Here is a 13,761-nt window from a genome sequence, read left to right as displayed (position 1 = left end):
CAAACTCCCAAAATGGTCTTCTCAAATACTTCATCTATACATGGATTTTCCGGAAACCTAAAATGCAAACTATCACGGTACAATATGAAAAAGGAGGAAATTTAAACGTAGATCTATTATTTACAGAAATTCGGATTAGCCATTAGGCTAAAACCTTGGTTAGAGAAATAATTATCTTAAGTAACCTTCAAATTACAAGTATCAAATGTTTTGTAATCTCTATTTCCTCTATAAAAATATGACACAATTCAACAATTAGGGCACAAGATGACTTCTCTACCATACATAAATAGCTTTGTACTCCCTTCACATACATACCCCCCAACCCCCAAAAGAAAAAAAAAAAAAAAAAAAAAAAAAAAAAAACCAAAAAATTAAGAAGTAAAAGGACTTAAGGAGGGAACTCTAGTACTCTACAAACAAAAGAAAGAAATCCTACTGCTTGAGCAAGTTGTTGAGTTGAGTCTTAAGAGTACAAGTATTGTTCCAAATGTTGGTTTCTCTTCTTATTCTGCAACTTCCTAAAAGCAGAAGACTCAATTTGCCTAATCCGTTCCCGGCTAACGCCCATCAACTCACCAATCTCTTGCAATGTCTTCATCCTTCCATCCTCGAGTCCAAACCGCCATCTTATCACCTGACCCTCCCTTTTACTCAGACCATCGATCACTTTTTCGAGATCCTGCCTCATGAATTGCTTCACTAGCAAGTCTTCTGATGTTTCTGCCTCGGGATCCGATATTATTTCCTGGTGTCAAATAGAAAAGCTCATGACTCGCAAGAATATGAAGTGAATGTCATCACATTGCATAAATGAAAGCAAATTCCCATATGTGATCGTCTCATGATAACATTACCACGAGACCAAGTCATGTGAGAATTAATATCATTTGAACGCATTCAACGCATCATACTAGGATAAGATGCATACCGAAGGTTTCAGATTCATATCCATCCCGATCTTCTGGTCAAGCGACCTAGGAGCCTTCGGGGTCATTAGCACAGCATTTACCCTTTTCATCGATAACCCTGTCTCCTCTGCCACTTCCTCATCATTAGGGTGTCTTCCCTTTTCACTAATCAGTTTCTTTTTAGCCTCTTTCACTCGATATGTTGCCTCGACCATGTGAAACTGCATTAAAGTAAGAACTATTTTTGAACATTGATAAACGCATTATGCCCAAAATTAACAAAATCATCCCGTTGCCTGAAAAGCTCCCACAGATGCATGGCAAGGGGGTTGGACGTGTGCAACGTTAGTGCGATGCTCAAAACGCGAAATAGCATTATTGGACACCCCATTTTAAAATTGCAGCAATCTGGTCATCACCTCATCCTCCCTATATTCATTTGACACACTACGTTTTTCGTTATAGGTCATCTAAACAAATTCACTACATTTTTACTTTCGGAAAGATTTTGATGGTGAAATGAAAAATTTAACCTCTTAAAAGTCCATGGCCCCCACTGTCCATCACCTTGCTTGCTATGTTACTCGGACTCGTCTACTCGTATCCGACAAAATACGTATCGGAGTATCTGATACGGCTATTTTGTGCGAAATTTTCAATATTTTGGTCTAAAATGAAGTATCTAAGTGTCGTATCGTATCCGACAAAATACGTATCGGATATGGAATACGGCAAGTAAGTGAAGTATCCGAGTAACATAGCTTGCTTGTACTTATTCTCTCCATCCAGTTGACATACATACAATTCCCACTAACCTCTTTCTTAAAACTTGTGTCATCTAAAAATGCAGTGAATCCAAATCAATAAAAAGAGTAATATTCCGTATAAGAGCTGATCGATTAGTGAACAAATGCACCATGCCCCTAATTTCAGGTTCTGAAGTGTATAATGCGGTCTGTAAATAAAGTTATCAACTTAATATAGTTGAGTGGAACATACTGGCAGCCGGATTGTCCTGGACTGATCAGAAAGAGACTTTCTAACAGCCTGTTTAATCCACCAGTGTGCATATGTTGAGAACTTGAAACCTTTTGAAGCATCAAACTTCTCTGCACCCCTTATAAGTCCTCGGCATCCTTCCTGCAAGTCCATGAATTCAATTATTTTTACATATTAACGAATCTTCTCCCTTTTAACCTATCCCAAACTATTTTGGGGATAAGACAAGAAGACAAATCCTATCCCATTCAAACTATGGAAAGGTTAAACAATATTTTTTAGGGCAAAAAGCTCAAGGAAAACTCCCGACACCAAAACTCCATAGTACACCGTAATGCACATCCACGTCCACCCCAAACACCAACAATATGAAAAATCCAAAAAAAAAAAAAAAAAAAAAAAAAAAAAAAAAAAAACGTGTACGAAGCAAAGTTAGTCTCCGAAAACCAAACAAAAAAAAATGTCCAAAAACTAAAGGCTAAATATAGGTGAACAGAAGGCTGATACCTGAACAAGATCTTGAAGATTCATTCCAGCTCCCTGATAATTTTTGGCAATTGATATGACAAGCCTGATGTTGCTTTTGATCATCTTGTCCTTGCACATGGTACCCTGGTGTACGCGAGTCCTTAGAGTTCTCTGATCAACACCAGCAGCAGCTGCCCATTGTACAAAGGACGGCTCCCTCCCACATTTTTCTTTCAGTTCATCATAGAGTCTTTCCAGTTTTAGCAACTCCTGCAAATTTTAGTAATTTTTTATATTAGTGCATAACCCCAACCTCTATAACAGAAAAATCAGGTAAGTCCACAACCTCGGCATCTTGGAAAGAAATTGACTCCCCTAGCCTTCCCATCAATGCCTCATTGCATTACAAAATACAAATAAAGGATTTTTAGACCTCTCTTTCTTCACCCTCAATTTCCTAATATCATAACAAAGGGCAAAAAAAGGTCGTTCTTTTGAGCATTGTGAAAAGGAGTTAGTGTTTGTCTGCATGCATTCACCGAGGCTATTCCAGATTTCTAGGGCGATGCCTCAGTGCCCAAGATTTTGCAAGTAGGGATTTTCTATGTTGTACCATACTACCACGTGTTTTCCGAATACCAACAGTAACGTTGGTTATTTTGATAATCTAATACATCCTAAACTAAATGAATATTTTGAAGCATAAACTCAAGTCTTATAATCTCTCTCTTTCAAATGTTATGTTTAGGCACTTTTAGTTGATAATTCAACGTAATTTGTGGTGCCACCAACATAAATACATAATCAATGTTTACTCAACAATAAACATCCTTCCATCACAAAACTTAACAGTCAAAGACACGAAATATTAATTAAGAAATATCCATTGGGTATAAGGACGCAGTAGATGTTATTTTATTTTTTTTTTAAATGGGGGACATACGTTAGAATTTGGGGGAAAAAAAGCAGGTACAACATAGAAAATCTCAAACTATGAAAATAAGTAAAATAACGAAAAATACTTTCACGAGTAATTATGTATCAAAAAAGCTATTCCTAATTAATGGCCACAGGTTCGACTACACATATTTCTTAGCAGTTAGCATATACTCCGTAAGTAGCATAGTAGCTCCACTGTAAACAGAGCTTTACTTGGTTTCCCAAAATTAGACAAACCTGGATTCCTGCTGACAACTTTATCTCTTCAGAAGCACTAAGAAGCTTGGAAGTGCTGGTAGTTCCTCTCAAGTAACGCAACGGATCATTATAGTCCACTTCTTGGACAGACGTGCGCTTTTTTCGGCTACTGGAACCCACTTTCAGGGGGATCCCACTAGATACACCCTTTTCAGCAGCCCGTGCTCTTTTAGCCTTTCTCTCTACTTGACGTGTTGATCTAACAGCTACGCTTTCAGCAAGTTCTGCCTCCAGGAGTAGAAGCTCCTCTGGAGATGGCTCCAAGTCGTCCGGCTCAAAGTTCGAGCACTGTGTGAGGCCGCCTTCTCTAAGATCACTATCAGGATTCTCGAAATTTCTCATGTTCCCAAGTTGTTCATTCTCTGACTGTTGACTATCTTTCAGTTGGAGGGGTTGACCTTCTGAGAGAACAGGTTGACTGGTGCCACTGCCAGCCATCAATGCTGCGTCCTTTGCAAGCTTAGCTGCTGCTCTTGCCAAAGCAAGTGCCTTAGAGGCAGCTGCAGCAACTGTAGCTTCCTCATTCTCTATTAGGGTTTCTGTCGTCAATGTTGAATCAAACTTATCCTGGGATGAAGAGGCAAACAGGTGTATTAGAAATTAGGATAAGCGATCATCATATCTTAGGATAAAAATGGCTGTATAAATACATTCTAATGACGTATAATTATATCTTAGGATCAGCTATTGAGACGAATAGTTATGAGTTTTGTGTGCAATTTTACTTGTAATGTCCCTAGTGATTGCCCTTGGTAATGGGAAGCTTTACCAGCAAACAGGTGCATTTCTTCATTTATTCTCTTTACAATTTGCATAAATTTATTATATGGAAATGAAACTTAAAAGTCTTGATATGAAAACAAATAAACTAAAAATATACATAAGTCGTTACCATTCCTCTATTTTTTTAAACTTCATAGTTCATAACCAACACCCGCAAGAGTATTAACTTCACTAAGACCATAGCCAAATTTTGGTGAAGCCATAACACACACATTCATCGCAATGTAGTAGTACTATGAATATACTCAAATTAATAAAAGATTAAAGAAAAAAGATCTATCATATACAATGTTTCCATTTCCAATGGAGCCAAAGACGAACTCTTCTTTGGTTCTAGACAACATTGGAATAAAGAAAAAAAAGGCGCAGTGGCGGCTCACTAAACTGGACGCATCCTTTTATTATGAATTAGTAGCCATTTGATTCCTTGACGCAGTTTTCATTATGGTCTACCAAAAAAGTCTCAGTGTTGTTAGAGTGTGGTAAGGAAGTGTTTATTAGTTACTACACCCCTAGTCCAATTACCCACCATTTGCATATCCCTTAAGACACTGAGGGTACCGTAGATGGATCATGGATGCCAGATATACATTGTTGCTCATATGCAGCAATCCCCGTAGACAATGCAATATGGAAAAATAGAAATTCATCACAGCATATGATTACAGAAGCAAGATCGCAGCGTGATAACAGCAATGAAAAGGCCTCACCTCAGCAGGACTACCCAAAGGGTTTATATATGTCAAAGAACCATAAATAGGAAGTGCACTTGAATTAGACTGAACATAAGCCAAACGTAGCTTCTCTATATCGGATTTTGCAGTTTCAGTAGCTGTTAATGGTGGTGGAGAGATAGACACTGCACAATGAGTGCGAAAACAAACCGTTTCTCTACTTCTCACTGCACAAATTCATATAACCATGATTAACAATACATCCACTAAGTTCATCCCACACAATTGGATTAACCAACCAAGATACATCCTTGACTCAATAACTATAAAAACAGTGGCATAATAGCTGAAACAAAGTACTCCATCCGCTTGCTTCGATGCAATCCACTACATTTTGAACAAATATGTGAGGGGGAGTTTGGAATTTGAAAATGTAGTGAATTGGACCGAATGGGGGGAGTAATGGGCACTCATACATCATATAAATTTTCAATCAAAAACATCAAATTCAGACATTTGGATCATTATATCAAATAAGCACAATACAATTTATCATGACTAACAATGAACAAGACCAACATTATTCCAGTGCCTCAAGGGCTCCTGCAAAATGCGGGTTATGGGGGATCGGATGTGCGCAGCCTTACCCTTTTGCTACCAAACCAACACAATAATACTATTTCTGAATGACCCAAGATGAAAATTGTGAGAACTGCATAGAATGGCTGATACCACATTAAAAAGAAGCGCAATCAGTTTATTGAGCCATTTTGCACCCAATTGAATTAACCAAGATACACCCTTTAACCCAATACTAACAAAAACACTGCAATAATTGCTGAAACAAATTAATGGGCATTCGTTAATCATACATTCTTTCAATCAAATGATTCAAATTCAAAAATTTCAATCATTCTACCATATGGGTACATAAAAAACCAATAAAAAAAAGATTACTTCTTTTAATGTATAACACCATTAACAGCAAATAAAAGCTTGAATTACAGCAAATGAAGGAAAAAGAAGAGAGAAAGAGAGCATACAGAGTGAAGTAGGGTGAAGAATGGAGGAAGGTTGGCATTTGAAGTGTGGTAATAAACATGTCATTCTTCCTTAAATTATTCCTTTTATTGATGCATCAAGGTTATATATACAGAGGATAAATTACAGGGGAAACAAAGAGAGGAGAAGAGGTGGGAAGGAGATAGATATTAGAGAGAAAGAGAAAGATTGATGATATGAATATGAATATGATTTCAGAAGGCCGCCCAAATGGATAAGGAAATCGGTTGTGTGAATGTTTGCTTGGTTTAGCCTCTAATTTCCCAGCTTTACCTTTTTTTTTCACTTTTACCTAACTCACAAATTCAATCAATTTTTACTCCAAAATTTGCTCATGTCAATTACCTTTATGTTAACTTTTTAATTCAAGTATAATATTTTGGTCACTTATGACTCTTTGATCTTTGTAACCGGACCATCTAAAGGTGTCAATCAGGCCACTCGAGTCGATTACAACTTACAAGTTAAAACAGTCCGGTCATATCGAGCTCCAATTTTGTAATGCAATGTCAATTTGTGGTCAATTCGTGTTTATGTCGATTCTTTATCGTATAACATACTAGATCGGATCGGATCAAATTAAAAATCCATCAAATTGGATTCATGACTTTGACCAGAGTTACAGACTATATAAAGATGTCAATCAGGTCACTCGAGTTGGTTATAATTCAGGTTTAAGAGGTTAAATCTTATCAAGATCTAATTTTCTCGAAAAATATTAAATTTTAGTCAATTCAAACTCATATCGAGTTATTGTCCGAAGACTTGTCAAATCATATCGGATCGAGTTATTATCAAATCGAAATGAGCCAATTGAACTCCAAATCAATGAGTGGCCAACGGTTAAACCCGGGAAATGAGATTAGATAGACAAACAATGAGTAACACAAACTGAAACATCTCCACTCAAATCCACCATGTTAGCACCTCCATGCACAACCAGCTTCAAATTCAACCCAAAATTCACATCTTTTCATTCTTCCTACTCTCCTCCTGCAATCAACTCCAAACCCATCAAATTCCCTGACCCATCTTCCAATTCAATTCCCAATTCCAATAATTCGAATTTCAATTCCAAACCCAAGTTAAAGAATGATGATGATGATGATCACAAGAAGAAGAAACAGTCTAAAATGGAGGAGGGTATTTCTCAAATTCAAGTTCCTAGAAATAAACACATCCCTGTTTCTAAATCACAGCTTCTTCATTCTCTTACTAACTTTCTTAGTACTTCTCACCATTTCTCCGATACTGATAATGGCGTTGGCGGTGGCGGTGGCGGTGGCAGTGGCGATAGCGATAATAATGGTGCAGAATCTGTTGTGTCTCAGTTCCTGCTTCTTGCCTCGTATGTTTTATCAAGACAATATTTTGATTGTATTTTTCTTCATTTTTTTATATCTGTTTATTGGCAAACGGGTTAATCGGGTCGGGTTGATTTTGCAGGTCTAATTGTCTTTCCCCTAGACAATGAAAAATATGAAACTTTTACGTAAAAAGTTTTGATTTTTTTTTGTTAGTGACTCTATTGCATTACTAGTTCGCCCGCGTAAACATTCGATATGTTCATGATTATGGTTTGAGTAACTGTTTTTGGTGAACTTTGAAGTTAATAGATTACTCCCTTCGTCCCGGTCATTTGTTATCCTATTCCATTTTTGGGTGTCTCGGTCAATTGTTGTCTTGATGAACAATTTGATCATTCACTCTCAATTTGTTCCACTTGTCATCTTAAAATTGGCCCCCTTCCTTTTCCTTGATCTTTGTGCCAAAACTAAAAGACAATAATTGACCGGACGGAGGGAGTATGATTTATTATTGATTATGCAATGGAAAGGTTGGGTCTTTGGAAATTTTGCATTTCTTATGTTTAGGGTAGTATTTAGTAACATTGCGTAGGTGTGGCCCTTCACCCTTGTTTCTCGTTTCTAGGCGTCCCATGTTCGTGCTCATTTCTTTGTTTAGATGATCATTGAAGTTGTATTTCTCGTGTCTTGTGTGTAGATGTTTGGACTCAATTATTCATGCTGAGCATAAAAGCATTTTGGAAGAAATGCGAGCTGATTACTTTTCTTCTCATTCTGTGAGAAATGAGGAGGATTTGCCTCTTGCCGGACTTGAAAAGGAGGGTCAAGCTGATAATGTGAAGAATGTTGATTTTGTTGACGATAGAGGGAATGGGAGTGCATCAACTAGTAGTGAAGATGGCAAGTTGGGGTTAGAGGATAATCAATTGTCTTTTCTGAATGGTTTCGACTTAAGGCAATTGTTTGCTTCAGCAGCTGCTCGTTCCCAGAAAGATCTTCAGGAAACTTCCAGGTAGATATCTTCAATTGCTTTGCGCTACACTGTTACTTAATCGTAGATATGGAGTCTAGTTGTTTTGTACTATGGCTGGCCAAATTGGATATCTGTCCATGACTTCATGTTGAATGCTATACATTGTCCATCAGACTTGAAAAGAAAATGAGCTCCTGTACTTTCAACATAATCAAACTGATTGAAATCCGTCATTTTATGCCCTACCCTTTCTTTTGCCTTATTTCAAGTAGCAAACACTGGCACATTCTTCTAAGCTCCGTGTTGTACTTTGGCAGGTTATAATGAGATGTGGGTGGCTCATCTTTTAATATTAGTTAGAACTTAGAAGTTGATGTGCCGATATTTTGTCAGGGTTTCTGTTAGATAATTAAGTGGGATCTTCTGATAATGTTATCGGTCAGTCGAAATTGATTCAGAACTCGTTTTACAGTATCCTGTTTGATTATAAGTAGCTCCTGTATAGATTGATGGTAGTAAGTCACTGCCAGTATCTTGTATGTTTTGGTGAACAAAATATGGATCATCTGTTTTTTTGTTATTGTATGTTTGTCATTGTTAATGAAATAATCCCGTCTTCAGGCAACATGAACTTACTGTGCAGTACTTCTGAAGTTGCAGCTGCCACTCGGTTTCAACGGTCTTTCATGAAGCTTCTCCAGGATGCACAATTTGAAGAGCTTTCTACAAGGGATTTGATGATGACATCAGCACTAAATACTGATTATCTCCTCACGTTACCAGTATATGTTGATTGGAAGAGAGCTTCTGAATCCAATGCAATTATATTCAGGTGACTTTTATTGAGATTATGCATCTTCGCATTGTGTATACACACAGTCTGCAGGCATCGCAAGTCCTTAAAGGTATAAGATGATGATTTTAGCTTAGACAACGAGGAATAATCACACTCAAGTTTCATGATTTCTGCAATTTTACAATAATAAAGGTAGAAAATACACACTGATAGAATTTGGTGATGCTTGGAAAGCATATGGTTGAAAGCCCTTCCATTGAGAAAGTTAAGCATTTCGTTCATCCTTCTTTATTGAGTACCTTTCTTTCCAAATCGTATTCCCTCTCCAACTTTATGAGAAGATTTAAGGAAAAGAGGATAACTTAGTAGCTGATGGAGGTGAGTGTTGCAATCTTTTCTTAAATTCATGAATATTTTTGTTGTGTTTTCAGGCGGGGTTACAGTACGGAGAAAGAGAAGGGGTTGCTCATTGTAGAAAAACTGGATTATTTACAGTCCAAAGTTCTTCAGGCAGTTTTTGGTCTTGTATCAAAACCGCTAATTCAAATTGGAGTCTGGATAAAAGAGGTAGTTGTTTCTTGTACCTAAGGTCAGCATTATAGTTCACTACTACACGTCACGTGTCAAGCTGTTATATTTGTTCACTTCAGATTTGGCGGCTCGTTTACCTGATTCATTGGAATTACTCCATTTCTAAATTTGGTGTTTTGGAGTTCAAAATATCACTTTACCCTTTACAATATTGAATTCAAGCAAGAAATATATCACTCCTCCCTTAAAAGTTGTTACAAGAGAAGTCGATACGGTCTCATCACCGTTCCTGTCTAGTCTATCTACCTCAGCCCCTTCTGGCAGTGATATATACTCATTGCACCATTTCTCCAGGTCATTCAAAACATCGGTCAGAATGAAGACATATCACTTATGATTAAGAGGGTTCAGTTATGGGCCAAAGAGACATCGATAAATCAACTGCCGTACACTTCTGAGATGCAAACTTCAGGCGATACATTTAAAGCTGATGAGGATTTGGATGAAGAATTGCCTATCTGGCTAGCAGCACAAAAGGCTGTTAGTCGTTATGAAGGATTTTTATCATCAATAGGGCCTCGCCGTAGACTAATAAGGAAGTTTCTTTCTTGGATAGGGTTTCTACCATCAATACCAGAAGTTCCTGTTGAATTCGATGGTGACAGCAGTGTGGGTTCTGAACCGTACATGAGGTGTGTCCACGTTGAAGTCACCTTCTTATACTGCGTGTCCACAAGGAAATCATGTCATGTAAAGAATAATAAGGCTTGTATGAAACGATGGTCTCACATGTGCAACCAACCCAGAGGCCAGATCCTTATGTATTCGTCATTTAGTTATAGGGTGAATGAGTTGGTTTCATATGTGAGACCCTCTCGTATAAGATTTTGCTCATAAAGAAATGGTTTATTACCTTTTTGTCTCGTGTTTTCTCGGAGGGGCATGGTGTCTTCCTTCAGATCGTTTCCATTGTTCATTTTTTTTTCACGAACGTGTAGAGACAATCACTCTTAAGAGATGTTTTTCCATGCAGGCCAGTTTCATTATCGAGAATCTCTCTCAATGATATATGGAGACCTGCTACACGTCAGTATTGTGAAAACAATGCGTGGAGAATGTTGAAAGTTGGTTTCTCCATCATTTTCTCGAAATCAATTCTCCAGGTACGGTTACATTTTTCATTGTTTCTGGTTTTGGTGCCTGAAAGGCCGAAATTATTTGTTTGCCTCCGTATCTTAGTTTTCATGTACAAATGTATTCGACTGCGCTTGTGTGTGTTTTGGCCAGGAGCTGTAGGCCCACTTATTAACCAATTATTTCTCTTGCTGTTGATTTTAATCCCAGGAACCTGCTTTTGAGGAATTGATTTTGCTGTACACTGAGGAGCCTGGAGATGCAAGCGATACTGAAAAATCGGAGATCCCCTCATTACAGTTAAAGATTTATGAGAAAATTCCTGTGCCAGACTTACCCGTAATTTCTATTGGCAATTCATTTCAATAGTCAAATTTATAGTGCATCCAGAGTTCAAGTTCTCTTCTTCCATACTGCCTTAGAATTCGTAGTCATCATGCAGGTTATTTTCCCGCATAAAAAGCTGTCATTCCGCATCATAGACACTGTAAGTACTGCATCATTTGCTGCAAATTCATGATATCAGAATATCAATGTAACATTGACTAAAACAATTACCCAATGTGCAATTTATTCATTTCTTTATCATCTGACTTTTGAGTCGATTTTTCGTGTTATAAGTCTATTTTCCTCTCCTCGATAATTTTAGTATCAGTTTTTACTTTCAATGCATGGCTTTTTATTTTGAAGTTTTTCTGTTATTCAACTTCAGCTCAATGACAAATTCAAACTGCCCCTATTCAATACTCCCCCTTGTCCCGGTCATTTGTTGTCTTTTTCCATTTTGGGGTGTCTCAGTCAATTGTTGTCCTTTCTATTTTAAGAATGAACTTGATGAGCAATTTGATCATTCACACTCAATTTGTTCCACTTGTCTTTTAGTAATTGGCCCCCTCCCCTTTCCTTGGTCTTTGTACCAAAACCAAAGGACAACAATTGATCGGGACGGAGGGAGTATTAATTTACTTCAAAATCACAACTCATGTAGGTTACAGGCTTTGATTATGTCTGATGTGCTATTTGATGAACTAGTTGCAGAACTGAACTATATACAATAATGGTTACATGTGCTTGAAAGTTAATTTGTCCAGTGTGGTTGCGATTATTTGCTTCATGTGTAGGTACGCCTAGACATTGCGTCAATAGTAGGACTCTTGGCATTCGGAATCAATTACAGATTTGAGAATGTTTCATCTTCTCCGTATGTTCCCCCTTGCACACTTTATTTCCAGGGTTTCTTTTGCATAAATTGGTATTTCAATAGACGATTTACCTACACATTTCTTTCTCGATAAATGGTTCTAACCATGTCGGAATTGCTCCCACTTTAGATTCAACATTGGAGAAAATTAACTGCACTCTATAAGATTGTGTTACTGTTCTCAGGTCCGCTATAATGCTAGATGTCATTGCTGCAACTGCGCTCATAGTTCTTCTTATCCGAGTCGGCCTTGGATACAAACAAACATGGGATAGATACGAGGTAATACCGTAAACTATGTTTTCTAAGACTTCAAGGAACAAAAAAAATAGCATACTTTTTGTTGTTGAGATGGTTGCGAACCCAACCCGAATACTTTTGTTCATCATTTAATTATATTTATGTAGTTAATAGGTTGGTCACATGTAACACCGTCATTTGAATATTCATGAATGTCAAACTCGCTGCTAATTTGATCGTGCAATTGCTTATGTGATCAGCTTCTCGTCAACAGGACGCTGTATGAAAAAACCTTGGCCAGTGGTTTTGGATCAGTTCACTTTCTCCTTGATGCTTCAGAGCAACAGCAAGTGAGACCTCTTTTTGCAATGTTAACTTGCCTCATCTGTCGAAACATCTAATTTCAAGCCTTAAATTTTTTGTCAATTTGATTTCCTGCTAAATTAACCATCCACAGTACAAGGAATGCATTTTGGCTTATGCAATCCTGCTCAAAGCTGAGACGAATCAGGTTTTCTTCTATTCTGCTTCTGCAGTTTTCTGGTTTCTTTCCATTACTCATCATTGCAACTATCTGACTTTCTTTGATTGCTGATTTGATCTGTTTTATTCTATTAGCTGTGCTTCGTTCGCACTATCGTCGTATTTACAGTGGTGCTTTCGGCAGTCCCTTGCCTTTGGCTGAAATTTATAATGCTAGTAGAAAATAAGTACTGTTTCTGAGTTTATAAAGAAAATCTCTTTGGAATGCAGTTTCCTTGTCGGAAATCCCTTGGAGAAGAATGTGAAAGATTTTTGTACAAAGCATTCAGAGAAAAGGTGCTTGTCCAGATGCTTAATCATATATACAAACAATGCTTAATTTTTCTGTATTATGTTCTGATGCTTTCTGAACATGTCCAGGTCCAGATGCCAGTTGATAAAGCTGTGGATATGCTCATTAAGTTCGGCCTCGTGCAAGAACAGACAATAACCGGCAAAAATACACTACAAGTTGTGCCTTCTTCAGTGGCATATGATACCCTGAGAGAACGTTGGGACTGTTTGTTGCGCTGAATCTTATAGGTAGCAGTAGGCAAAATTAGACCTTCCTAAAGCGTCAGTGCTCCGTTTTTGTGGTAAAGTAGCAGTCAATTAATGCAAATTTGCAATGAGATTTCTAGCATGAGCATTCAGAATTAACCACTTTCTGTCTGATACAGCGATAATGCGCACATAGAGCTTCCCTTACATGCCCACCAATAAGATCTCGTAAATATCATACTGTATTCAGTTACGTCAGTATAACTCTGTATAAGCAATGCCTTTAATAGAAATGTCCTGCTAATCTGCATGTAATGAAGGTTTTGAACTGGTAGCTGTGCTTGTAAACTTGTACTCCCTCCCTTCAACTCCAAATGGTACTTATCACTTTTTCACGTTTGTCAACGCGAGTTTTACTTTGTAAATATCTTTAGTTACACATTTGTAAAAATTATAAATGTG

General features: G+C 37.5%; 2 protein-coding genes across 2 annotated transcripts; one reads left to right on the top strand and one right to left on the bottom strand.

Annotated features, from left to right (window-relative positions):
- Nucleotides 1-119: 119 nt before the first annotated feature.
- On the bottom strand, nucleotides 120-6,339 carry LOC141596483 (RNA polymerase sigma factor sigB). The gene is made up of 7 exons (XM_074416659.1): nucleotides 6,076-6,339; nucleotides 5,069-5,259; nucleotides 3,555-4,142; nucleotides 2,418-2,648; nucleotides 1,911-2,051; nucleotides 932-1,132; nucleotides 120-748 (listed from the first exon to the last, which is right to left on the bottom strand). The coding sequence occupies exons 1-7, from the start codon at nucleotides 6,137-6,139 to the stop codon at nucleotides 467-469; spliced, it is 1,698 nt and encodes a 565-aa protein (XP_074272760.1). The 5' UTR covers nucleotides 6,140-6,339; the 3' UTR covers nucleotides 120-466.
- Nucleotides 6,340-6,900: 561 nt separating this feature from the next.
- LOC141596482 (uncharacterized) lies at nucleotides 6,901-13,618 on the top strand. Its single transcript, XM_074416658.1, has 15 exons — nucleotides 6,901-7,442; nucleotides 8,099-8,413; nucleotides 9,018-9,206; nucleotides 9,602-9,737; nucleotides 10,056-10,393; nucleotides 10,735-10,864; nucleotides 11,046-11,174; nucleotides 11,278-11,322; nucleotides 11,957-12,036; nucleotides 12,222-12,318; nucleotides 12,537-12,626; nucleotides 12,734-12,787; nucleotides 13,030-13,095; nucleotides 13,180-13,467; nucleotides 13,523-13,618. The coding sequence occupies exons 1-14, from the start codon at nucleotides 7,012-7,014 to the stop codon at nucleotides 13,330-13,332; spliced, it is 2,253 nt and encodes a 750-aa protein (XP_074272759.1). The 5' UTR covers nucleotides 6,901-7,011; the 3' UTR covers nucleotides 13,333-13,467; nucleotides 13,523-13,618.
- Nucleotides 13,619-13,761: the final 143 nt, after the last annotated feature.

The sequence above is a fragment of the Silene latifolia genome, chromosome 8, assembly GCF_048544455.1.
Source record: "Silene latifolia isolate original U9 population chromosome 8, ASM4854445v1, whole genome shotgun sequence".
Lineage (NCBI taxonomy): Eukaryota > Viridiplantae > Streptophyta > Magnoliopsida > Caryophyllales > Caryophyllaceae > Silene > Silene latifolia.
This window is presented reverse-complemented; position numbering and strand designations above follow the sequence as displayed.